This window comes from Triticum aestivum, chromosome 3D (assembly GCF_018294505.1).
Source record: "Triticum aestivum cultivar Chinese Spring chromosome 3D, IWGSC CS RefSeq v2.1, whole genome shotgun sequence".
NCBI classification, from domain to species: domain Eukaryota; kingdom Viridiplantae; phylum Streptophyta; class Magnoliopsida; order Poales; family Poaceae; genus Triticum; species Triticum aestivum.
Window position 1 is genome coordinate 126,765,830 of NC_057802.1, and position 24,561 is coordinate 126,790,390.

Consider the following 24,561-nt stretch of genomic DNA (forward strand, 5'->3'; position numbering starts at 1 on the left):
AGCCCAGCCGTCAAGCTACAGGTCCCGGACATCCGGCCCCGGCCCGGACATCCGGCCCGATCACCTGACCCGGACATCCGGCCCCCGCCTGTAAATTCGTCATTCTTCACATAACCGAGCGGCGCCACCCCGGACATCCGGCCCTCCTGCCCCCGGACATCCGGCCTCCCCTGTCTGCGCACAGTAAAGGGTTGAGGCCCATGTATCCCTTCGCCCCCTAGACTATATATACTCCCCCTCCCTCACGTTTTAGGGTTAGCAAAGGATTAGCTCATTTGAGAGATAGAGCTTTGCTCATCCACTTGATACCTTCTCCATCGGAGATCGCAACCTCTACGGAGAAGATCCTCGAAGTGGATTCAAGACCCTCACGGGAAGACCCCAAGACCTCCTCACGGAGAAGAACTACCACCTCTTGTATCGTCCTTTGTTGCGTTTGGATCTTATACCACTCTTTATGTTCATGGATCTAGCACATGTGTGATCGTTCCCGTTGATTTGAGTGTTTCTCCTCGTGTTTCCCCTTGTGTTTTTCTGTTCTTCGTAGGATCCCTTCCATTTCGTGAAAGATTGGCCTTAGGGTTTCCACCCTACATCATCATTGTTCGCTCCCACACACCCTCCTAGGAAATGACACAATCTTTCGCTTCAATTCACCTCCCGAGGGAGCGAACCTGTGTGTAGCATGGCACCCGCACATAGCCATTACTAGAAGCATGCACGACAACTGCTCTGCCTAGCATGGCAATTCCTAAACATGTGGGCAACTTCCTCATGTTAGCCCGACAATCCTTCTGCTACAACATGACGAATCTCTGGAATGCATGTCAATTCTCTCTGCTTTAGCATGACAAAATCCTTGACATTTTTTATGCATGGTAATTTTCTTTGTTGTATCATCACAATTTTGTTCTTAGCATGACAAATCTCTCTGCTATAGCATGACAAATCTATTTATTATAGCATGGAAATTCTTGAACGTTTCTGTGGGTGTTTCTTTTTTGAGGGAACACTATCTAGTGATGCCGTTCGCTCGAACGAGCCTTCGAGGGTATGCTTGTTCTTGTCAGGGTTCTTTTGTAGGAACATCAAACCCTATTAAGGTCCTAAGAGCATATATAGCCGGACGCCCCAAATCAGCCACAAACGTCCGGGTGAGTCATCCAGTCACTAACCGGTCAAATTTCGATCCAGACGGGCGCCTTAAACGGGCATCAAACACCCGGGCTGACGGCACCCCTCATATCTAGCCCAAATATAGGCGGATATGGGGCACCCGGGCGCGTCTGCCACGTCGGACTGATGTCCGGGTCTCACGCGGAATCGCCCGGAAACCCGGCGTTCCGACGGACGTCTCCTCCGGTGGGGGGGGGGGGGGGTTGAACGCCGCGTGGCACCTGTCTAGCTCATCGCCCGAGGCCAAATCCGGCTATTTAAGCCGACCGACGTCCCCCAACCCTAGCCCATCCACCTCCTCCTTTCCGCGCCGCCAGCCCGAGCCCGTCCACCTCCTCTCTCCCGCTCCGACGCTCTCCCCACACTCTTCGGGTTCCCTTTGGTTTGGAAGAAGATAACCACCTGCGTCATGCTCAGGCCAGAGCCAGAGGAGGAGGAGGAGGAGGAGGAGCAGGCGAAGGAGGAGGATGGAGAGGAGCAGTAGCCGGCTCCGATGGAGGACGACGAGGACGCGGAGCAGCCGGAGCATGAGCTGGCACCGGCTCCGGGCTTCAACATGGAGCAGGCGGAGGCGGAATTCGCCGTCGCCCAAGCGGACGAGATGGCGGAGCAGCAGGCTATCCTCGAGTCCATCCAGGATGAAGCCTATGTTAAGAATGTGTGTTATGTTCTCTCCGTTGCAACACACAGACTATTTTGCTAGTTAATACTAATACAGTCAGTTAAATCGCGGCTAACTGACTAGAATATTTATACCCTTGTTGCAGTCGTACGGGCAAGCGTGCTAAAAGCAATCTCAAATTGAAAAAAATTCGTAAGGGCAATGGATAAGCATGATTAGTGATCATTAAGGGCAATTTAAACACCCTGATTCCGGTATTAAAGTCCAGTGACAAAATTAGTATGAGCCATAAGTTTTACTGACCGTGGGTACATTTTTTTATATTTATACTAAAGAAAGAAAGGAAAGAGAAATATCCTCACCATTTTCCCCATCCGGATTCGTTGGGAGTCAGGACGAGGGAGGGAAGAGCCCCTGACGATGTCGGTGCCGGAGGCGGGGCAATCGGCGGGGAGGGACGAGCAGGAGATGGACGATTACGAGCAGCACCAGACCAGAGTGCTCATGGCGCTGATGCAGGGCTTGTGCGCCGCGAGGTACCGCAAGGCCGACAACACCCCCTGCCTCGTCGACCAGGTCTGATGGCTCCACGACCTCTCTTCCACCACCGTTTCCCGCCTAATAGGATTACCTGATGCGATTTAGTGATGTAATTGCGGCATCCAATGTTTGGAGCATGGCTGGGGTTTCGTGATGCAGATTCACTAGGATTCGTCGATCTAGATCGTGCGATCCATTATTTGTGGAACTGGAATTTGTGTTGTAGCTTTTACCATTAGATGTTGCTAACTTCTTGGAATGTTATTGGCCGTAGAAGAACGAGGGTCCTTTTCTGTTCAATGGAAGGTGGAGAATTCTCCGGTTGATCTTAACTTTAGCATTTGTATGGCGTATAGAAAACTAGCCATAATTCATGCTGACATGTAGGAGTACGTTTTACAACAGGTGTATCAGGTGATAACGTACTTGCACTTTATGAAATAAAAGGATTATGTGAAGCAGTTGAATTACTTTGATTGACATCTTGATTCTATCACTTGAAGGGCCTCTACCTGGGTTCTGTTGGAGCAGCACTGAATAACGAGGCTCTGAAGAGCTTGAACATCACCCACATCTTGGTTGTTGCCAGATCATTGAATCCCGCTTTTCCAGCAGAATTTACGTACAAGAAGATCGAGGGTACCGCTCTCCTAATTTTTACCTGTGTTTCCAGCTAAGATATTGGCCTATGACCTTTATAATCCCAAGATCCTGACATTCCTGATATGTTTGGTAGACATGTTAGCCAACTTTTTACCATCTTCGTTATATTTAAAATTGATGTGTATCAGTTCTGGTTTAGAGAATTCGTATTCTGATAACAAACTTAGATTGGAACATCTAAATCTTTACTTTGTATTAGTGGTTTTTTAGCCTTTACTTCTTTTTGACATGTTTCTTAGCCTTTACTGATTGTGTCTACCTGAGCAATTTTCTTTTGTCATCCAAAGTTCCATGCAGAACTAAAAACATACTTTCTTTATTGACACAGTACTTGACAGCCCAGACACTGATTTGGGAAAGCATTTCGGTGAATGCTTTACTTTCATAGATGAGGGTATCTGCACTGGTGGCAATGTGCTGGTTCACTGCTTTGCAGGTCGGTCGCGGAGGTAAAGTTGTTTCCTACGAGTTGTTTAATGTCAATTATTTTGGAATGCGTTCAATATTGTTATATTATCAGCCACCCCTACCTACCTAGTCAAAGTCTTCTTGCTGGCCCAACGAAACATGCATTTTAGAGTGCCGTGCCAAGGCGATAGCCTTAATTCAAAATTTGTTTTCTTTGCCAATATATTCTAAAGTGGAAGGCTATACTTTTAGTGGAACAAATACAGATGAAAACATGATGTGATATACCAGTGACATGAGCATGATGATGTTTCATTGTCAAAACGGAAAATTAATAATATGCATATATGATAAAATTGTTCTTATTTGGATTTAGTATAAATGTACATATTTACATGTGAATCGACGCATCCACTTAGCATGTAACGAGAATCTGTTATGGGAAGTATAACAGCGTGTTTCTTAATGCCGTTGAATGATTAGTCGGTCACATAATCCTGAATCGGTTATTTCCTGATTGATAGCCCTTTTTCCTATTTAATAACTGAAACAGCTTTCTTAGTCATCATTATAATAAATTGGTATGTAGTATTGTGTGGTGCCATTTAAAATTTAGAGCAATATTTTGTTATATAAAATCACATATTTCTGTATCTGTAGATGTGTCATGGATAATATTTTGGCTTTGTGACCGAAATGTGAAGCACATTATCGAGACAAATTAGTTCTGAGGTGATCTTTATCTAAATTTCCAGTGTCACAGTTATTCTTGCATATCTTATGAAGAAGCATCAGATGAGCCTGCAAAGTGCCATGTCACTAGTTAGAAGCAAACGACCTCAAATAGCACCCAATGCGGGCTTTATATCCCAGCTGGTGAACTTTGAGAAGTCTCTGCAAGGTAAAATACAAATATCTCTTGTTTTATGACGACATTTTGTAAGTTTCATTTGTATAACATATGTCCTGCTTCTTTTCATATCAATAACCTAGTTTTCCAAGTAACAGCAACTTAGTATTACGGGTGTCAATTCCTTCATAGCTTCTTGTGTCTATTTCATTTGATCCTAACCTATGATTTGACTGCAAGTGTATATTCAAATCTTTAGGGCTTGTTTCGACCTGAAGGGATATACTAAATCCTTTGAATTGCAAGGGAAACTGTAGCAAGTCCTTGCCAATATGTAACTACTGGACCTAAATAATCCCCACATAGCCAGCCAGCCTTTAATGGGTTTCTAAATGTTTTCTCCGTGTATAATTGCTTATAGTGAAGCTATATTTTCTGTGGAAAGATGTTTGCTGTAATGTTTTTCCCTGAACCAGCCTGATTAAGGAGTAGGACAGTTGCAAGCAAGGCTGCACATATAAGCTGATTAAACTCTCCTTTTGTTGCTAAACCAAACTTTGGCAGCATAGAAGTAGGTTCAGTACTATTTTCCCATTACTGCCTGAAGATATTTGGCATGTTGGGACGGAGGGGGTACTATTTTCCCGTTACTGCCTTGAGATATTTATTTTGTCAGGAAGTATGCTATTTTGCTTGTTGACACAACATTTTCCTAGCAACATGGCTTGAAGAAAAGCATACTGGAACCTTGTTAAGTTTGCTAATGTTAGAGTTTCCGTTTTTTGTATACACATCTCTTCTTCCTTAACTCTCAGCCTTAGTCACTGTCAGTTACTATCTCTGACGCTTAATAAACAAGTCTTTTGGTGAGATGCATGGATCCATGGGAAGTCCGTAAAGAGAGACCCCTTGTTAAGTTTGCTAATGTTAGAGTTTCCGTTTTTTGTATACACATCTCTTCTTCCTTAACTCTCAACCTTAGTCACTGTCAGTTACTACCTCTGACGCTTAACAAACACGTTTTTTGGTGAGATGCATGGATCCATGGGAAGTCTGTAATGAGAGACCTGAAGGGGGCTGGAATATCACCAAAGAACTAGCCATGTGCAGGGAAGTGTGGAAGTTAGCTATCCACGTGCCAGAACCATGACTAAGTTTCGAGACCTTATGGGTTTCAGTTCTAGCCTACCCCAACTTGTTTGGGACTGAAAGGCTTTGTTGTTGTGCATGGATCCAAGTATTAGATGTCATTGGTACCATGACTCAATTGTATTAATCGTATTCACTAAGTTTTCACTCGTCATCTTTTAGTTCATGTCTAGTTCTTAGTTTATCATAGGCCTAACCACAGACGGAGTAATCTTACATGCCAAACTTCTATCGGTGTGCAGTGGAGCAGGGACAAAGAACGTTGCAATCTAACTAACTACAGGTGTAAATATCAAGAACCCGCTATCAATAGCTTCCTTACTGCATGTTATCACCTCCAGAAATCAAACAGGGCCGTTGCAACCGGTATGAGTTCCGGCCATCTTATTATGCTCATTCCCCTAATTGATTCTGTGATGTTCTAGGGTAATTTTTAGCCCAAGGAATCAGCGCTACAAGAATGCAGATGATACAGCAGTCTCCCCTGTAATAAATGTTCCCTGTAATGCAGATGATACCTTTGCCCTCTTCATTTAGGGCCTGTTTGAATCACGGGGAATTTTCCTGTTGACTGTGGTAAAAGATCTGTTCCATTTTGATGCTCAATGATCTTCAGCAGCAGCAGCAGCAGCCGCCTTCTGAAATGAAAGATGTATATGTATGATCTTTGAATAAAAATGGTATGGTGCTTGTGCAAGCGTATGAATTAGCTTCTGTTCGGTGTTCGTGGTTGTCTATGTTTATTCTGTTATTACTGATCACGCTCCTGGTACATGGTAGTTTTTTGACTTCGCGGCCATGATGCTATGCATGCAAGGAAGACTACAAATGTCTGGCTCGGTTGACGCTATTTTGGACGTTTTCATATCGGATTGTACAAACAAAATTAGAGACAGGCATACCAACGCATTAGATGTTGCATCTTAGTGATGTTGTATTTAATTTGTTTAGGAATCATGTCTCTTTAGCAACCGGTAAGAGCACTGCCTTTTCATTACGTGTGTGTGTGTCGGGGGGAAGACCCCGGGTAGGCTCGGGAGCACAAGACCCTTTTTCGAAACATCCGGGTAGGCTCGGGAGCACAAGACCCTTTTTCGAAACATCAGGGCGGCCGACACCCCTTAGAGCATCTCTAACAGACCCCACATAAGTGGTCAAACTCGTAAAAATTTTGCGTTTTACAGTTTGGGGCGAAAAAAGTGTCCAGAACAGAAACCGTAAAAGTAGTCTAACCCGTAAATTTTTTAAGGGCCACCGCAAATGCACACCCGAAACCCTTATCTTTGGAGGTTGGAAGGCCGAATATAGGGGGCCCCGTATACCGGTCAAACCTCGTCGGAGCAAACACGCCGCCGCGGAGTTTGCCGGAATCCGCCCTAAACTCGCCGGAATTCATCATCGCACATCGGAAAAGGCTGCTAGACGCCGCAATCGATCGCCGCCGGTTCGAATTGGACAAGCTCGACATCGTCGTGGCCTCCCATGACCTCAGCCTGGCCGTCGGAATCCTCCCGACGTGGCAGGCAAAGGGGCACGGCTCGCCTGGCAATAGAGCAAGGTGCGGACGACGGAGGCGACGGGGTGTGGCCGGCAAGGCTGGGCGCGGATGACGGAGGCGACGGGGCATGGCCGGCGAGGCTGGGCGCGACCGGCGCGGTGATGGGGCGCGACCGGCAGGGACGAGGCGTGACCGATGGGCGATGGGGCGCGGCCGACGGGCGACGGGGCATGGCCTGCGGGTGACGGGGCGCGGCCGACGGGGTTGGGCGCGGCCGGCTGGAGGAAGGGGCGGCAACGGCCGGACTGAAGGAAGGAGCTCTTTATTCTAGTGTTACAGTTTGTTTTACAGTATTTGTTCGGCCGCGCTAGTTTTCGACCCGCAAACGCGATCTTCGTGAAACTGCAAACGCGTTTTGCGGTTCAAGTTTTTGCGGGGTCTGCTAGAGTTGCTCTTAGTCCGGCTGGCACTCCAGCCGACTTCCTTGCCGAGGGCCGGCTAGGCACGGCCCCACGCGTGGGCCGGTTGGCTGCAGCCGGCGGCCGGCGGGGTCAGCACCCGTCCCACCCCGCTGTATGACAAGACCGCTCCCACGTCAGGGAGAGCACCGCTCCCGCATCGGGGAGAGCATGGCGACAGTGTGCGCGGTATCGCTGACTAAGAGCATCTCCAGCCGTTCGGCCCCCCAGGGCACTGAAAAAGAGCCGCCTGGGGGTCCGCCGGCGCTAGATTGGCCCCTGGGAGCGACCTAGCTCCCAGTCGTCGGCCCACAGGTCGCCCCGGGTTCGGCGACGTCCGTACCAAATATACTTAAACTCGGCGTTTTTTGCACAAACTTGGCGAAATTTCATTGAAATTTGTAAAAAAAAACACAAAACACATGCAAACTACGCCTTAACAACGCCTAAACTACGCCTAGCCGCCATCGCCGTCGCCGTCGTATACATGTCGAGGAGCCTGTAGAAGCGGGTGTAGTCGCTGCCGCCGTCGTCGTCGTCGTCGTCGTCGCGGCTGGCTTGGGCTGGCGTCGTCCCTGCTGCAGCCCTGGCCCGGGTCGCCGAGGCGCGGTGGTGCGCTAGACGACCCGGCCTCGCCCTCATCGCCGCTGTCGAGGACGATGATGCAGCCTTCCTCGCGATCGCGGCGACGGGCCTGGAGCTCCTTGTGCGCCCGGCGCTGGCGGCGTACCTACTCCCGGACGTAGTCCTTCTTCGCCCACTTGAGGGCGGACTCGTCGTCAGGGGCCGCCATCTCGACGTGCTCCGGCTTTACCGGGAGCAGCCCCGGCTCCAGCTTCGGCCGGACCAGGCGGTAGGATCCGCGCGGGGAGGATCGGACGGCCTCGTTGATGACGAGGGCGCCGCTGCGGGTGCAGCGCCGGAGCGGTGTCTCCTCCGGCTCGGGTTTGACGGGGCAGAGCGTGGTCGGCGAGCCGGAGCTCGACGACGACGAGGACCCCAGCTCCATCCGCCGCGGCGTCCAGGAGCTACTGCGGCGGTGAGAGAAGGACGGCCGCAGCGGGTACTCGAGGCGCGACGTGTTGCCGGTCTCGACGTGGTCGAGGACGGCCTCGAGGGTGCGGCCCGGAATGCCCCACCACTCGCGCCGCTCGTCGGCGTTGTGGCGGCCCCGCGGGATGACGCCATTGGTGGACGCGAGCAGCTCCTCGCGGCGACGCTCGAAATACATCGTCCAAAGGTGGTGGCTGTCGGCGGCGTAGCGCGGCTTGTTCCGCTGCTCCTCCGTCATGGACGAGCGAATGCGGGCGATCTCGGTGCGGTGCGCCACCCCTTCGGGCACCGGTGGCACCGGCACGCCACCGGCGCTCAGCCTCCACGTCCCCGGCACCCGCATGTCCGGGGGCGTCGGGTACTCCGCCTCGTACAGCAGCCGCGCCTCCGCCTCTTGGAGGTGGCGGCGACCGAAGCCGTTTGCTACCACGCCGTCGGCTGGGTACCTCTCGGCCATCTTTCTTGTCGGCGGGAAGAGGGGAGAGTGCTGCTTACTACGCCGGAGAGGGGGGAAATGAGAGCTGTGGCATCCACCGGCGAGGAGGTCGCCTTTTATAGCCTTCGCTGGGCGGCGGCGGGCTGCATGCCGGGCGACGCGTGGCTGGACGCGCGTCGCTGCGCGTTCACTGCGCCGCCCGTGAGGCATCAATGGAGGCTGACCGGCGTGGCAGCGCGGCAGCCTTCGCATTGATTCCCCCGGGAACCGAGGCGATGAGGGCGACGAAGCGGCGTGCCGCTGACTCGGCGGGCCCATCCACTTCCGCGCCAAAACGTCTCGCCCCGGCGCCCTCGGGCGCCCCCCAGCGCGCCGGGTTCGGCCTGGGTCCGTCGGCGCCAGTTTCGGCCCAAACCGGCGAAAAACGGGCTCCTGGGGGCGCGACTGGGCCGATTTTTGGGCGCCGGCGCGGCAAAAATGCCTGGGGAGGTCCTGTTGGTGGCGCGGCTGGAGATGCTCTAACGAGAGCGTGCCACAGTGTCTGCAGTACCATTGACCGGGGCAACCGGCGTCAGCATGACGTGGCACAGTGGGCGCATAGTGCCACCCACTCTGTGACGTAGAGGATGACGAGCTACCGTGACGTGTAGCCGGCAGGTCCCACTGCAGGCTAGATACGATGACAACTGGGCCCTGCCCCCCTTATTTTATCACTTGTAACTTGGGAGGCCAGTCTATACTGTTGAATATATGGTTTGTGCATGTATATTGTATAGCCTGCCCCACCTCCTAGTCTTTGTATAGTTGAGGTTGTGGCCCACCTTGTACTCCATATATACGTGCGCTATGCACCGATCAATACATCGTGAAGCATTGCCAAAACTCTTGTCTCCAACATGGTATCATACCTAAGATCCTAACCCTAACCCGTGTGCCGCCGCCGCCGCGATCCCCATCCCCGCCGCCGCCACCCACCGCCGCCGCCACCACCACCCGCCGCCGTCGCCGCCGCGATCCCACGCCGCCTTGACCGCCGCCCCCGTGTGCGCCGCCGCCCCCGCTTCCGCCTCCACCCTACCGCGCCGCCACCCGACCGCGCCTCCACCCCTCGGCCGCGCCGCTTCCCCGTGAGACGCCGCCAACCCCATCCCCCCATGGCCTTCCCCCGGCTCCTCCGACACCACCCCAACCGCCGCACCAACCCGTTCGAAGGTCCCGATCCCGTTGTCATCCGCGACCTCAACATCCTCGCCCGGGTTCCCGTCGTCCTCGACCACCTCACCTCCACGTACTATGCATGGAAGACGTACTTCGCCCTCGTGTTCCGGGAGTACAACATCCGGGATCACATCGATGGCTCCGTGGACTCCCGCTTCATGGAGGACGATGAGGAGTGGATGTCCATCGACGCCACTCTCATCCGTTGGTTCTACACCACCATCTCGAAGGACCTCTTCCACACGGTGGTCTCCGCCGACGATGATGCTCACGCCGTTTGGACCAAGCTCAACGGCCTCTTCACCGACAACGTGCTCCAACGCAAGGTTTTCTTGCACGGCGAGTTTTTTGGGTGCCAGCAGCTCGACACGTCTGTTGATGATTACTGCATGCGCCTCAAGAAGCTTGTTGACGAGCTCCGTGACCTTGGTGAGAAGGTCTCCGACGAGCTCCTCCTCAACACCCTCATCGCCGGCCTGAACGACGATTTCGGGAACGCCGCCTCCAACATCCCCCTCATCACCAACCCGACGTTCCCGAAGATCGTTGTGTATCTGAAGTTGGAGGAGCGGAGGATGCGGATGTCACGCACCCGGGCCACCCACACCGCCCTCACCGCCGGTACCCGCGGCGGTGCGCCGCCCACCGCCCCGCCGAGGCCCGTCCCGGGTCCCTTCCCAGCGCCGCCGCCGCCCGGGTTCCCGTACCCGCAGCAGCCGCCGGCCCCCTGCCGAGCAGCAGTAGCATTGCCGCGGGGGCCGCAAGCCGCAACAGCAGCAGCAGCAGCCGGCTGCGCCCGGCGGGGCGCCGTGCCACCACCACCAGCTAGCAGCTCCCACCGGCGCCCTGGCAGGCCGGCCAGAACCCCTGGACCGGGGTTGTGCACGCGTACTCCATGCCTATATCGCATGCCCCCGTTCCGGGCCTCTTCGGCGCCCGCCCGGCCGCTCATCAGGCGCTTCATGCGGCCCCTCAGCCGTACCCGCCCGTGCCGCTCTACGGCCCCTCCGCGGCCTACGGGCTGCCCTCGGCCGGTGGGTTCGTGGCGCCACCGCCTCAGCCGGCGCCGTCCGCCCCGGCTCTTCCGCCGGCACCTTGGGACCCCGCGCTCCTAGCGGCCCTCCACACCGCCCCCACGCCGCAGCAGTACACTGGCGGTGGCGACTGGTATATGGACACCGGAGCCACGGCTCACATGGTCGCCAACCCCGGTAACCTTCTTGCCGCTCACCCCGTTCACACCGCTGCTCGCATTACCGTGGGTGACGGTTCTTCCATGCCTATTAATCATGTCGGCCATGCTGCTTTTCCTTCTAACTCCATGTCGTTATATCTTTCTAACGTACTTGTCTCTCCTGACATCATTAAAAATCTTGTTTCCATTCGTTCTCTTACACGTGAAAATCATGTTACCGTTGAATTTGACATGTTTGGCTTTTCTGTTAAGGATGCCCGTACCCGGATGGTGCTCCACCGATGTGACAGCCCCGACGAGCTCTACCCGGTCCACTCATCCACTTCCTCTGCTGCTGCACCCATGGCGCTTTCCGCCGGAGTGGACCTTTGGCACGCCCGTCTCGGTCATCCCAACACCGCCACCCTTCGTCATATTCTTCGGAGTTTTTCATTCACGTGTAATAAGATCGACGATCACACTTGTCATGCTTGTCGTCTCGGCAAACATGTTCGTCTTCCTTTTAGCAATTCCTCGCATGTCGCATCATACCCGTTTGAGTTAATTCATAGTGATGTTTGGACCTCTCCTGTTGCAAGTAACACGGGCTATCTTTATTATCTTGTCATACTTGATGATTTTTCGCACTATGTGTGGACCTTCCCGTTGCGGCGAAAGTCGGACTCTGTTGCCACTCTCACCGCTTTCTACTCCTATGTCTCCACGCAGTTTGGACGTCCCATTCATGGGTTGCAAACATACAACGGGAAGGAGTTTGATAACCTTGCGATCCGCAACCTTCTCGCCACACACGGCACGATCTTTCGTCTCACTTGCCCGTACACTTCGCAACAAAACGGCCGCGCTGAGCGCGTGCTTCGCACTCTTAACGACTGCGTTCGCACCCTCCTCTTTCACGCCAACGTGCCACCACGTTTTTGGCCCGACGCGCTCGCCACCGCATCACTACTCATCAACATTCGTCCTTGTCGCACTCGCGGGAACTTTGCACCTCATCACCTCTTGTTTGGCACGCCACCTTCCTATGTTGAGCTCCGTATTTTCGGTTGCCTGTGCTACCCCAGCATCGCTTCCATTACCCCTCACAAGCTCGCACCTCGGTCTGTGGCCTGCATCTTTCTCGGCTATCCCCCCAACACCAAAGGCTACCGCTGCTATGATCCTATCTCACATCGGGTGATCACTTCACGACATGTTTACTTTGATGAGATGTTTTTTCCGTTTCAGCAGGTACCTTCGGATGTTACGGCTTTGCCCGCTCCCGGTGACGGCCGCCCACGTGCTTCTCTTGGGCCGCCTCCTGGCTTTGAGGGTGCCCCCCGCGCCACGGGTCGAGTTTCTCCCCGGTTGGCTGCCCTGAGGGCTGCACCTTCCTCGGCGCCCGCGACGCCCTTGACGTCCCCGACCACGCCGTCGCCTCGCCCGCCGCCTCGCCCGCGGCCTCACCGCGCCTCGCCGGCGGCCTCCCCGCGCCTCGCCGGCGGCCTCGCCCGCGGCCTCGGAGGAGGCGGGCTCTTCCTCGTCATCACCCGTCTCCGCTCCGGACCCGCTGCCCCGTCCGATGACTCGCTCTCGGGCTGGCACCCTCCGCCCGAGCACACGGTACCCCAGCGATGCGTACCTTCTCGCTGCTTCCATCTCTGAGCCGTCCCCTCTCCCATCGCCAGCTCGAGCCGCCCTTCGGGATCCTCATTGGCTCGCTGCAATGCAGGAAGAGTTCGACGCGCTCCAGCGGAACCATACCTGGCAGCTCGTCCCTCGGCCGCCCCGTGCCAACATCATCACGGGCAAGTGGGTCTTTCGGCACAAGACTTGTCCGGACGGTACTCTCGAGCGCTATAAAGCTCGCTGGGTGGTTCGGGGCTTTCGACAACGCGCGGGCGTGGACTTCACCGACACATTTGCCCCGGTTGTTAAACCGGGCACGATCCGCGCCGTGCTCCAGCTAGCCGTGTCTCGCGCTTGGCCTGTGCATCAGTTGGATGTGTCCAACGCCTTCTTGCATGGTCACCTCGCTGAGCAGGTGTTCTGTGACCAGCCCACCGGCTTCGTCGATGCCACGCATCTAGATCATGTGTGTTTGCTCTCCTGTTCTCTTTACGGGTTGAAGCAGGCACCTTGGGCCTGGTACCAGCGCATCACCGCCTTCCTGCAGACGCTCGGATTTACATCGACTCGCTCTGATGCGTCCCTCTTTGTGTATCATCACGGAGTTGACACGGCCTACTTGCTGCTGTACGTCGATGACATCATTCTGACGGCATCCATTGTCGTGCTCCTCCAGCGGCTCACTGCTCGTCTTCGCGATGAGTTTGCTCTGAAGGACTTGGGTCCCCTGCATTACTTCCTTGGCATTGAGGTGGTTCGACGGCCAGATGGGTTCTTCCTGCACCAGCAGCGCTACGCCCATGAGCTTCTCGATCGAGCTGGCATGCTTAACTGCAAGCCCGCTCCTACGCCCGTCGACACCAAGGCCAAGGTTTCCGCTTTGGAGGGTTCGCCTGCATCTAATGCGGCCTTCTACCGCTCCATTGTGGGTGCTTTGCAGTACCTGACCCTGACGCGCCCCGACTTGCAGTATGCTGTTCAGCAGGTCTGTCTCCACATGCATGCTCCGCGCGACTCCCACTGGACTCTGGTGAAGCGTATTCTCCGATACATACGCGTCACCCAGTCTTTGGGACTTACGCTGACGGCCTCCGCCTCCACCGACTTTGTCGCCTATTCTGATGCGGACTGGGCCGGCTGCCCGGACACATGGCGCTCCACCTCGGGGTACTGTGTCTACCTTGGGCCGCCCCTGATCTCTTGGTCCTCCAAGCGACAGCCCACTGTGTCCCGCTCGAGTGCCGAGGCTGAGTATCGAGCAGTGGCTAACGCTGTTGCTGAATGCTCTTGGCTCCGTCAGCTGCTTCAGGAGTTGCTTTGTGATGTTCACAAGGCCACGCTCGTCTACTGCAACAACGTCTCCGCCGTCTACCTCTCCGCCAACCCGGTCCATCATCGTCGAACGAAGCATACTGAGCTCGATATACACTTCGTTCGTGAGCAGGTGGCTCTTGGGTGCATCCGGGTCCTCCACGTCCCGACGGCGCAGCAGTTCGCCGACGTCATGATGAAAGGACTGCCTACTTCTGTTTTCGAGGAGTTCAGGTCCAGTCTTTGCGTCTCCGGCGACGCTTCGACTGCGGGGAGGGGGGTGTTGAATATATGGTTTGTGCATGTATATTGTATAGCCTGGCCCACCTCCTAGTCTTTGTATAGTTGAGGTTGTGGCCCACCTTGTACTCCATATATACGTGCGCTATGCACCGATCAATACATCATGAAGCATTGCCAAAACTCTTGTCTCCAACATATACGACCTCCCAGGAGCCCCCCAGAGAGGGGTCAGCTCATTCTACACACACCCACACACTCATGGGAGGCAAGAAGGAGAGCTGGCTCCCTCTTCCTCCTCCACCCGGACAGCTCCAGGAGCACCATTGTAACCCTGTGATCCTCATAGTCGATCCGGCAGGACTAGGGGTGTTACCTCCCCTACGGGGCCTCGAACCTAGGTACGTCGTGTGTCTCCGCTTGCTCGTGCCCAATCTCAACTCCGGAACCCATCGATGCTCTCTGGCCCTAACCCCCTTCGATAAGCAATCCAATGGCATCTTCCGTGAGAATACCACGACAGCTGGCGCCCACCGTGGGGCTTCACGAGGCGTCGTCCGGAGTCACGTTCTGAACGAGACCCTACACTCCCTCGAGCACATATCGCACGGCTTGATCGGCATGCCTGGAGCGTCTGGCTGCGCTAGTACGGCGCATCGCTTGACGCGGACGCTGCGTGCCCTGCAGGCGGCTCCGTCGTTCCCTTCGGGGAGTTGCGCGTCTTCGTCACGCTCACCCCCGATGAGTACCCTAGCGAGGTGCTCACCTTCTTCGACCCGCTGCCATCCGGCGGCAGCGGTGTCTCCAACGATGTCGACGACCTCTGCGTCTGCGTGGAGGTGCTCACTACCGGCTCCAGCCAAGTGTCCGGCCGCAGCAAGGGAGCGGCTGCGGCGGCTGCTGCTGCGGATGCAGCCCGGGCTGGCCAGTCCAACCCCCTGCACACGGCGGTGCAGAACCTGCGTACCCCCATCATGCCTGGTGCCAATCTGGCTGCCGCCGCGGCCGAGCTCGAGGAGACCCGCTATTGTGCTTGCTTGCTGAGGCTACCGAGCTCGCCGCCGCGCAGCGCAAGATGGAGTTCACGCAGCGCGAGTACAACACCGCCTACAACTTCAGTCCGGCTGGCGTTGAGCCTAGCTGACGCGGGACGTGTGGCGTCGTGGCCGTGCCATTGGTGAGTTGCTTGGCGCGAACCGGCCTATCTACAATACCCCCGTCCAGAACATGAGGGCAGCTCAGGAAGCCACACCCGACCTGGATCACCCGGAAGGCTAGGAATTGTTGCAGTAGCAGCAGCACATCCGTGACCTCGTCACTGCTGGCGTAGTTCGAGCCGACTGCCTCCGGCTCAAAGTCCCCTCCTCTTCAGGAGGATGACCGGCAGCTGGCCGGTGCCCGCCGACATATGTTCTAGGTTTCCTCCTCGCCTGCTCCCAGCGACGGGAGCTAGCGCCAGGGCCAACGCAACCGAGACATGACGGCTGTCATGAGCCGGCTGGATGAGCCAGAAGGTGATGGGCGCCGGCAGTCGGCTCGGCAACGCCCGTCCGTGCGGCGGGAGCGGCCAACCTCTATTGGACCAGCTGCGTGTCCCATGATCACCAACCGACTGGGGCCTCACGAGCCCCAGGACGAGCACGACGCTCGGCACCGCATCGAGCGGCTGGTGCGGTCCCTCGCGCTAGAAGAGGAGAGCTCTGTCGGCCCGGCCTGCTTCGGGCCGCGCATCCACGGTGAGCCTTTTCCCAAGGGCTTCACTCTCATTCGCGACACCCCCAGGAACAATGGGGTCACCAAGCCAGAGGATTGGCTGGCCGACTACACCATGGCCGTCGACATCGCCAGTGGCAACAAACGTGTGACGGTGCGCTACATGCCCCTCATGTTGCTTGGCTCGGCCGGGACGTGGCTGAATGACCTGCCGGCCAACATCATGAACACCTGGTTAGACTTCGAGGACGCGTTCATGCGCAACTTCACCGACACCTACAAGCGCCCCGGCCGGCTCCGCCAGCTCTCCAGTTGTGTCCAGGGGCCGGACGAGTCTCTCCGCGACTACCTCACGTAGTGGACGGAGCTGCGCAACTCCTACGCGGGAGTCCATGAGGTGCAGGCGATCCAATACTTCACCAAGGGCTGCCGAGACGGCACCCTCCTCAAGCACAAGCTTATGCGCTCCGAGCCGGCAACCATGGTAGAGCTCATGGCCAAGGCGGACAAGTACGCCATGGCCGACTCTGTGTTGCGCATTCAGGTCCGGCTCGACACAACTGGCAAAGCGATCCAGGCCTAGCCAGCTAACCCCAGGCCGGCTGGAGACAACAACAACACCAGCCGGACCCCCGTTACGGCAGCCATCAAGTCGCTGTGATACGTCTCCAACGTATCTACAATTTTTGATTGTTCCATGCTATTACAGTATCAATCTTGGTTGTTTATTATGCAATTATATATCATATTTGGGACTAACCTATTAACCTAGTGCCCAGTGCCAGTTGTTGTCTTTTTGCATGTTTTTGGCTTTTTCAGGAAAACAGTACCAAACGGAGTCCAAACGCTATGAAACTTTTTAACGATTTTTTCTGGACCAGAAGGGACCCTAGAAGCTTCCAGAGAAGACATGAAGAGCCACAAGGGAGCGACAAGCTGCCGGGCGCTCCCCAGGCCCGTGGGCTCCTTGTGGCACTTCTTGATCTAATTCTAGCGCTGTAAACTCCAACGTCCCGCCGCCACACATCGCGGCGAACCCGGAGCTGGCGTACGCCTAGGCCCCAGACCGCTACGTGAAGACGGCGGAGACGAGCAAGCGGCGTCTCCGTCGCCTCGACGGAGAGATGGCCAAGTACGACGAGGAGTGGTCTCTCAGCGAGATCATCGCCGCCTCCTCCCAGGCCCAGCGCCCTCTCACCATACCCACGTTGTCGGTGGTCGCGGCTGCACTGCGCACGACATAGGAGGAAGTGGAGAGGATCATCCGCGAGCGTCACATGGTTTCCGGAAAGCCCTGCCGTGACGCCGCCATCTTCCGCCGCCCAAAGCCCGACGACTCCGACGCCGGATCGGGCGACGATGACGAAGGAGGAGCCGTCGGCCAGCCCGACATGGCCTGCGAGCTCATCTCAAGTATAGAGTAGTTTAGGGTTATTGTTTTAAGGTTTTTAGTTTACCGGACGGAATATCGTTTGGTTTTATGTAAAAAATATCCTAGTTTAAGTGAAATCCATTATGTTTATATGAAATCCGGCCGTGTTTGAACGAATTTCGTCCACTTAGTTTGAATTGTTGGCCGTATGTATGCGGACAGCGTTGGATGACGGCCTCCCGCATCCATGTCCGCGGACTGGTTCCCCTGTCCATGGACGTTACCAATTCCGCTTCGTTTGATCTTTTATTGGTTTTTTTCTGGTGCCCTTCTGGACGGCACAAAGAACTCATGTAGGGGTTGCCGCTCCTTAGCTCATCTCTCGATAGAACAAGGCACCTATGGAGGGTTCGACTCCCACGGGAGCGTACATTTCCAATCGATTTGGTGTTTTTCTTGATTCAGAGTTCTTGCTGCCGATTACAGATTATTTAGCGATGTAAATCCGGGTCGCCGTTGGGATGCCCTAACCGCCGGCATGCACCACTAGGAGGAGGCACACACGCGCTATATGACCCAGTGGTGTCGGGTGTTTTAACAGTAAATGAAATACTGAAGTATGAATTCCCCATCTCCTTCCTCTCCACACAACTTTTGAGGGCGAGTTTGGTTGCCACATCGAGCCCAACCAAGCCCGCGCGATGCAGCATCTTTATGGAGATGGGCTGTTTGATTGCACGCATATACTGTTGGGCCTGCATAGCACGGTTCTTAAAGCACCTCTGGGCCTGGCTCACTGGAAACGTCCGAATCAGCAGTTTCTTGTGAGCCAGGCCCGAGCGATGCTCTCGAGCGTACCTGGGTGGCTCGGCTCGTACGTGTTGACAGATAATCACCTCCCTAACCTTCCCTAATCCCTCTCCTCTCTGAGCACCTCATCTCTGAGCACACCCTCGCCTACTTCGCTCGCCGCCCCGGTCGCGCTTCCCGCCGCCCGCTGCCGGCGCAAGCGCGGGCATCCCATCGCCGGACCTCCGCCGAACTCGCCCTCACCGGATCCGTCTGCGGGGACCGCCTCACTGCGACGGCCGCAGCGCTCAAGCAGGCCGGCCTGTCGGAGCTCCAGCGGGCGGCCCGGACGGGGGTCCCGGGCGAAACAGCGGACAACGCGGTCGGAGCTGGTGCGCGCGCACCTCCTGCTGACGCTGAAGCTGAAGCCGGACCGACGCGTGCACTCGTGGACGAGCACCGCGACCTGGAGCGGCTGGAGCCCGTGGACTCCTCCACGCTCATGTGGCACCGCGACCTGGCCATGATCTACCCAATTCTCTCGCACACTCCTCCACATCCATCAAATGATTAGGGAAAGCACGACACCGCGACCTGGAGCGGCTGGAGCTCATGGGCGAGCGTCCGGCGCGGCTGCTGCTTCTTGGTCTTCTTGCTTACTTGTGTGTTCTCTGAACTCTGAAGTGCACGGGGCTTCAGGCTGCTACTTCTTAGTCTTCTTGCTTGCTTGTGTGCTCTATGAACTCTGAAGTGTACGGGGCTTCAGGCTGCTGCAGAACAACATCACGGGGCGGCTGCCGCCGGAGCTGGGCGCGTCCACGGCCACGAGCCGGGCGCGGCCACGGTGCCGTGCGTGGACGAGTCCAGGTGGCGAGCGTGCCCATGGTCGCCGGGAGCTGGCGGTGGACATGATGGGCAGAGGAACCTCCGGCGCGCTCAACGTGTTCGACGAAATGAGATGCCAAACCTGGTGGGTGTTAAGCTTTGTTGTTAACTCCTAATCATATGCATGTATGCAACCAAATGCCGGGTGAAAATTGCATCCCGATGACAAAACCCCTAATGCAGGCAACCAATCAACTAGTCATCTACTTTTTGACCCTGTTTTTTCTTATCCATGCCCTGCTCCTGGCTCATTTTTGCTCTCCTAGTCAGGCCGGTGGAGAAACTAACCAAACACGCCCTGAGTGTTTTACTTAACTGCGTCGTTCTATACGTGGGGCTCCCCTCTCCTAGGAAGGGATCCGGGAGACGGGGACCTCAACATCAAATCAGCGTGATCCCATCTGGAATTGGAATCACACCTGTTTGGCTGTGGTAAACACACGGTATCTACCGCAAGTAGTGGCGCAGGATTCCACAGAAATGGCAATTCTGTATCGTCCACAAGTGCTCCGTAGAAAGCTAATCCGTTTTTGCCCTCTTCCTGTGAAAACTTGCCACTGAGAGCTACCAGGAAAAATCTGCATTTCCATGCATCACTTGCACCGTCGCGCTCGTGCTTACGAGGGAATTCATGACTCTGGAGCCATCCACGCAACGTGAGCAAAGCATACATGGGATCCCATGGCTGAGAACACAATCTCCCGTCAGACAAGAATTCTGATCGCAGTTCATTGGTCCCACACCTGGTCATTGACTCATGATCTCCATTGATTTTCTTGTACTATACATGTAATAGCTTCTCCCCAGACATTGGAGAATTGATCGTCGTCGTCAACAAGCACACCTATAGTGCCAATTTCTGTGAATTCTGAAGCAACTAACTGCTACTACGCTCTGAAAACCACACCTGCAAATGGTATGATCTCCACGACCGATTCCCAGTCCCATGGATTATAATCCTATGTACAACCCCGCGGACGTGCGCATGCCGCTGCGGGCAACTCCATTGCTGCGAACGGATGGAATCGCATTCGCATCAGTGATCATGGCACTTCATCTCCTCCATTACCAGCGTCTGGCGACCGTTGTTGCGCACCAAGAATCGCAGGGCCAGCTCGTAGGCCGAGAAGATGGCGCCGTTGACGACGAACGCCCGCGCCACGGCCGTGCCGAGGCCGCGCCACAGCACCGGGAGCCCCTCCTCCCTCACGCTCTTCCGGAAGCAGTCGACGACGCCGCGGTACCTCGGCGACGGCGGGTGCGTCTGCGTCTGCGCCTGCAGCCGCGACTTCACCACGTCCAGCGGGTAGCAGCAGACCCAGCTGGCGACCCCGGCTAGGCCGCCGGACACGAGCATGGTCGCGAGGCTCTCTTGCCCCGTGCTCCGGCAGCCCGGGTGCAGCCGCTCCCGCGCGTACTCGTACGTCCAGAAGTAGACGCCGTGCGACGGCGCGTCCCGGAGCGCGGTGACCGTGAGCCCGCGGTATATGCCGCGCAGGCCCTCCCTCCGCATGATGTCCCGGACCATGTCCACCGGCCCCTGGCGCTTCCGCCCCGCCGCCTCCAGCTGCAGCCTGATCTTGACGAGCTCCACGGGGGACAGGATCAGCGTCTGCAGCGCCCCGGTGCCCACGCCGGCGAGTGCCACGCTTGTGTAGGAGGGCGGCTCGGAGGTGGACATCCGTCGATCCAGCGACCGCGAGAGGATCGCGTAGACTTGGAAGACCATTGCATTCTGCGACATAAAATTCTGAGCTCAGTTTCTGACATGATTCTACTGCAAATACAGCACACGCACTGTTACGGAGTGCAGACTTGCAAATGTCGTTGGCCAAATGGCCAATGTTAGGCAGCATAGTACGTTCCGACGCAAGCCTAATCTCACGAGCAAACATGAAACATGTGCATCATCGTACTTTACAGCATTTATTGTCGAGCACAACTTCACAGACCAGAAAGGCCGCCACGCCATGTGAACCACCGGAATGAGCGCGACGCAACGATACAGGGAAAGGAAGCAAAGGCGGAGGATGCAAAACTACAAGACTTCAAATGCGCCAAGCAAGAGGAGAAACAAATGATCTTTTCGTAGTAGCACGTAAAGTGACGCCGTCCTATATGATAGCTAGCTCATTTACTATCCTAAAAAAACTAGCTCATTTACTTAGTCGTGTCATAGATGTTCATGTCGTGTAGTAGTACCATCTGTTTGAACACTTTCTTCTCGAAAACGATATTTGCAAACTTTTGGAAAAAGGAAGACGTGACCAAAGAACTCACGATCTCATGGACTCCACACGCCGGGCGGCCTGATTGCGTGAAACATTTTACGTTCCTAAACCTGGCTGGCTCACCTGGAAGGCGACGGAGGCGAGTGGCGCGCCCATGCCGCGGTAGAGCGCGCCGGGGCCCTCGGCGCGGAGGATGCCGCGCAGCAGCGCGACGGCGGAAGGCGGGCGCGCCACCCGCGCGACGGTGATCCCGGGGCTCACGGGCCGCGGCGGCTGCTGCAGGCGGATGCGGAGCGTGTCCAGCGGGTGGCCCGCCAGCACGCCGGCCATGCCGCCGACGCCTCCCGCCACGAACTCATGCCCGCCGCTGCTCGCCAAGAACTCGGGCCAGAACTCCATCGACACGGTCCGGCCAAACGACGACGACGACGACCATCCACGGACCAGACCACCGCCCCCCCCCCCCCCCCCCCCCCCCCTGGAATCGCCGCTCTCTCGGGCGCCCTCGCGCGGGGGAATGGACCGGATCGTATATACCAGCAGGATCGGCCGGCCAAGAAAAGCACCCGGATCTCCCGCTTCCCTTTTGGTGCCGATTCCAAAAGCGGAAAAGGGCTCTCTATCCGCACGGACTCGTTGGAGAGCAGGGGCGGAGCCGAGGAACACGGACGGCCGGCCTGACGCGCGGCGCGTGCGGCGGTGGGTGAAGCGAATGCTTTCCGCGTGGGTGGGTTGGTAGGGCACGGGCGGCAATGGCACCGCGGGAGGAGGAGGAGAAGAGCGAGAAGAGAAGTGAGGACATGTACTGGGAGAGAGATGGCGGGTGGCGGTATTTGTGGGCACGGGGAGTGAGCGCGAAGGAAACGGACAAGCGCTCTGTTCCCGAGCGTCCGTCCCAACCTGAATACGTTGCTGCTCTGCTTTGCTAGCCTAGTGTAGTGGAAGCGGAGTGGAGTATTTGCCGAGGCTTGCGTATGGGGCAGGCGCAGGCCGTCGTATTTGCCCCATGACGTGCCAGTGTATCACGCCCATTTAGAATGTAGCCTGCTTTTTGTTCCCTAGTCCCTTCGCTCCATAATTCGAACTAAAGGCACAACAAAAAATTATGGAAGCGGAGGGAGTACTTCATGTTTGCATTTTGTTGATAGTATTGAGCAACATTATGGGCGTGTTTGGTTGCCTGCATATGGCCCAGCCTGACCCGCGCGGAAAGAATTTTACCCGTTTGGTTGCCTGTGTTTACTGTGCGGCCCGCATCGCACGGAACTTAAAGCACATCCAGGCCAGGCCCAGGGGAAACGCCCGAATCGGCAGTAGCTCGCGAGCCTGGCTCGGGCGAGGCAGGGGAGGGCGATGCGCTTCTCTCCTCGTGCGACCAGGGAGATGGCGCGAGCTCGCCCGCGTCGCTGAAAAATCGGGGGGGGGGGGGGGGGGGGGGATTTCGGCTCTCCTCCCGCCGAGTCCACCCCTATTTAGCCCCCTCCCTCACCGCCACCATTCTCCCTCCGTTCGAACTTTCTGATACGTCTCCAACGTATCTATAATTTTTGATTGTTCCATGCTATTATATTATCCATCTTGGATGTTTTATGGGCTTTGCTATGCACTTTTATATTATTTTTGGGACTAACCTATTGACCCAGAGCCCAGTGCCAGTTCCTGTTTTTTCCCTTGTTTCAGTGTTTCGAAGAAAAAGAATATCAAACAGAGTCGAAACGGAATGAATCCTTTTGGAGAAGTTATTTTTTGAAAGAAAGCAACTCTGGAGACTTGGAGTCCACGTCAAGAAAGCAACGAGGAAGGCACGAGGCAGGGGGGGCGCCCACCCCCTGGGCGCGCCCTCCACCCTCGTGGACCCCTCGTGGCTCCCCTGATGTATTTCTTCCGCCCATATATATCCATATACCCTAAAACCTTCGGGGAACAGAATAGATCAGGAGTTCCGCCGCCGCAAGCCTCCGTAGCCACCAAAAACCAATCGGGACCCTGTTCCGGCACCCTGTCGGAGGGGGGATCCCTCACTGGTGGCCATCTTCATCATCCCGGCGCTCTCCATGACGAGGAGGGAGTAGTTCACCCTCGGGGCTGAGGGTATGTACCAGTAGCTATGTGTTTGATCTCTCTCTCTCTCGTGTTCTTGAGGTGATTCGATCTTGATGTATCGCGAGCTTTGCTATTATAGTTGGATCTTGTGTTGCTCCTCCCCCTCTACTCTCTTGTAATGGATTGAGTTTTCCCTTTGAAGTAATCTTATCGGATTGAGTCTTTAATGATTTGAGAACACTTGATGTATGTCTTGCCGTGCGTATCTGTGGTGACAATGGGATATCACGCGATTCACTTGATGTATGTTTTGGTGATCAACTTGCGGGTTCCGCCCATGAACCTATGCATAGGGGTTGGCACACGTTTTCGTCTTGACTCTCCGGTAGAAACTTTGGGGCACTCTTTGAGGTTCTATGTGTTGGTTGAATAGATGAATATGAGATTGTGTGATGCATATCGTATAATCATACCCACGGATACTTGAGGTGACATTGGAGTATCTAGGTGACATTAGGGTTTTGGTTGATTTGTGTCTTAAGGTGTTATTCTAGTACGAACTCTAGGGCTGTTTGTGACACTTATAGGAATAGCCCAACGGATTGATTGGAAAGAATAACTTTGAGGTGGTTTCGTACCCTACCATAATCTCTTCGTTTGTTCTCCACTATTAGTGACTTTTGAGTGACTCTTTGTTGCATGTTGAGGGATAGTTATATGATCCAATTATGTTATTATTGTTGAGAGAACTTGCACTAGTGAAAGTATGAACCCTAGGCCTTGTTTCAACGCATTGCAATACCGTTTACGCTCACTTTTATCGCTTGCTACCTTGCTGTTTTTATATTTTCAGATTACAAAAACCTATATCTACCATCCATATTGCACTTGTATCACCATCCCTTCGCCGAACTAGTGCACCTATACAATTTACCATTGTATTGGGTGTGTTGGGGACACAAGAGACTCTTTTTTATTTGGTTGCAGGGTTGTTTGAGAGAGACCATCTTCATCCTACGCCTCCCACGAATTGATAAACCTTAGGTCATCCACTTGAGGGAAATTTGCTACTGTCCTACAAACCTCTGCACTTGGAGGCCCAA

General features: G+C 55.3%; 2 protein-coding genes across 6 annotated transcripts; one reads left to right on the forward strand and one right to left on the reverse strand.

Moving 5' to 3' along the window:
- The first annotated feature begins 2,121 nt into the window (after positions 1–2,121).
- On the forward strand, positions 2,122–6,122 carry LOC123077832 (dual specificity protein phosphatase 1B). 5 transcript variants are annotated; one of them, XR_006436847.1, is made up of 6 exons: positions 2,122–2,374; positions 2,842–2,977; positions 3,330–3,450; positions 4,165–4,310; positions 5,651–5,774; positions 5,920–6,122. XR_006436847.1 is itself a non-coding variant. In XM_044500163.1 (6 exons), exons 1-5 carry the CDS (start codon positions 2,219–2,221, stop codon positions 5,683–5,685), a joined length of 594 nt encoding a protein of 197 aa, XP_044356098.1. In that variant the 5' UTR covers positions 2,122–2,218; the 3' UTR covers positions 5,686–5,691; positions 5,834–6,122. The 5 variants fall into 5 exon arrangements, 4 of the variants coding, with proteins under 4 accessions (XP_044356098.1, XP_044356097.1, XP_044356099.1 ...); XM_044500163.1 differs by having other exon boundaries at positions 5,651–5,691; positions 5,834–6,122; XM_044500162.1 differs by having other exon boundaries at positions 5,651–6,122.
- Positions 6,123–19,934: 13,812 nt separating this feature from the next.
- On the reverse strand, positions 19,935–21,874 carry LOC123077833 (mitochondrial arginine transporter BAC2). Its single transcript, XM_044500166.1, has 2 exons — positions 21,539–21,874; positions 19,935–20,919 (listed from the first exon to the last, which is right to left on the reverse strand). Exons 1-2 carry the CDS (start codon positions 21,812–21,814, stop codon positions 20,221–20,223), a joined length of 975 nt encoding a protein of 324 aa, XP_044356101.1. The 5' UTR covers positions 21,815–21,874; the 3' UTR covers positions 19,935–20,220.
- Between the last annotated feature and the right edge of the window lie 2,687 nt (positions 21,875–24,561).

What these genes read in the sequence shown, in the direction of transcription:
- LOC123077832 (XM_044500162.1), top strand. Translation starts at nt 2,219, where the DNA reads ATGTCGGTGCCGGAGGCGGGGCAATCGGCGGGGAGGGACGAGCAGGAG. An exon ending in TACGTACAAGAAGATCGAGG is followed by an intron (nt 2,978 to 3,329) that starts GTACCGCTCTCC and finishes TTATTGACACAG; the next exon opens with TACTTGACAGCCCAGACACT. An exon ending in TTTGCAGGTCGGTCGCGGAG is followed by an intron (nt 3,451 to 4,164) that starts GTAAAGTTGTTT and finishes CTAAATTTCCAG; the next exon opens with TGTCACAGTTATTCTTGCAT.
- LOC123077833 (XM_044500166.1), bottom strand. Translation starts at nt 21,814, where the DNA reads ATGGAGTTCTGGCCCGAGTTCTTGGCGAGCAGCGGCGGGCATGAGTTC. An exon ending in TCGCCTCCGTCGCCTTCCAG is followed by an intron (nt 20,920 to 21,538) that starts GTGAGCCAGCCA and finishes TTTATGTCGCAG; the next exon opens with AATGCAATGGTCTTCCAAGT.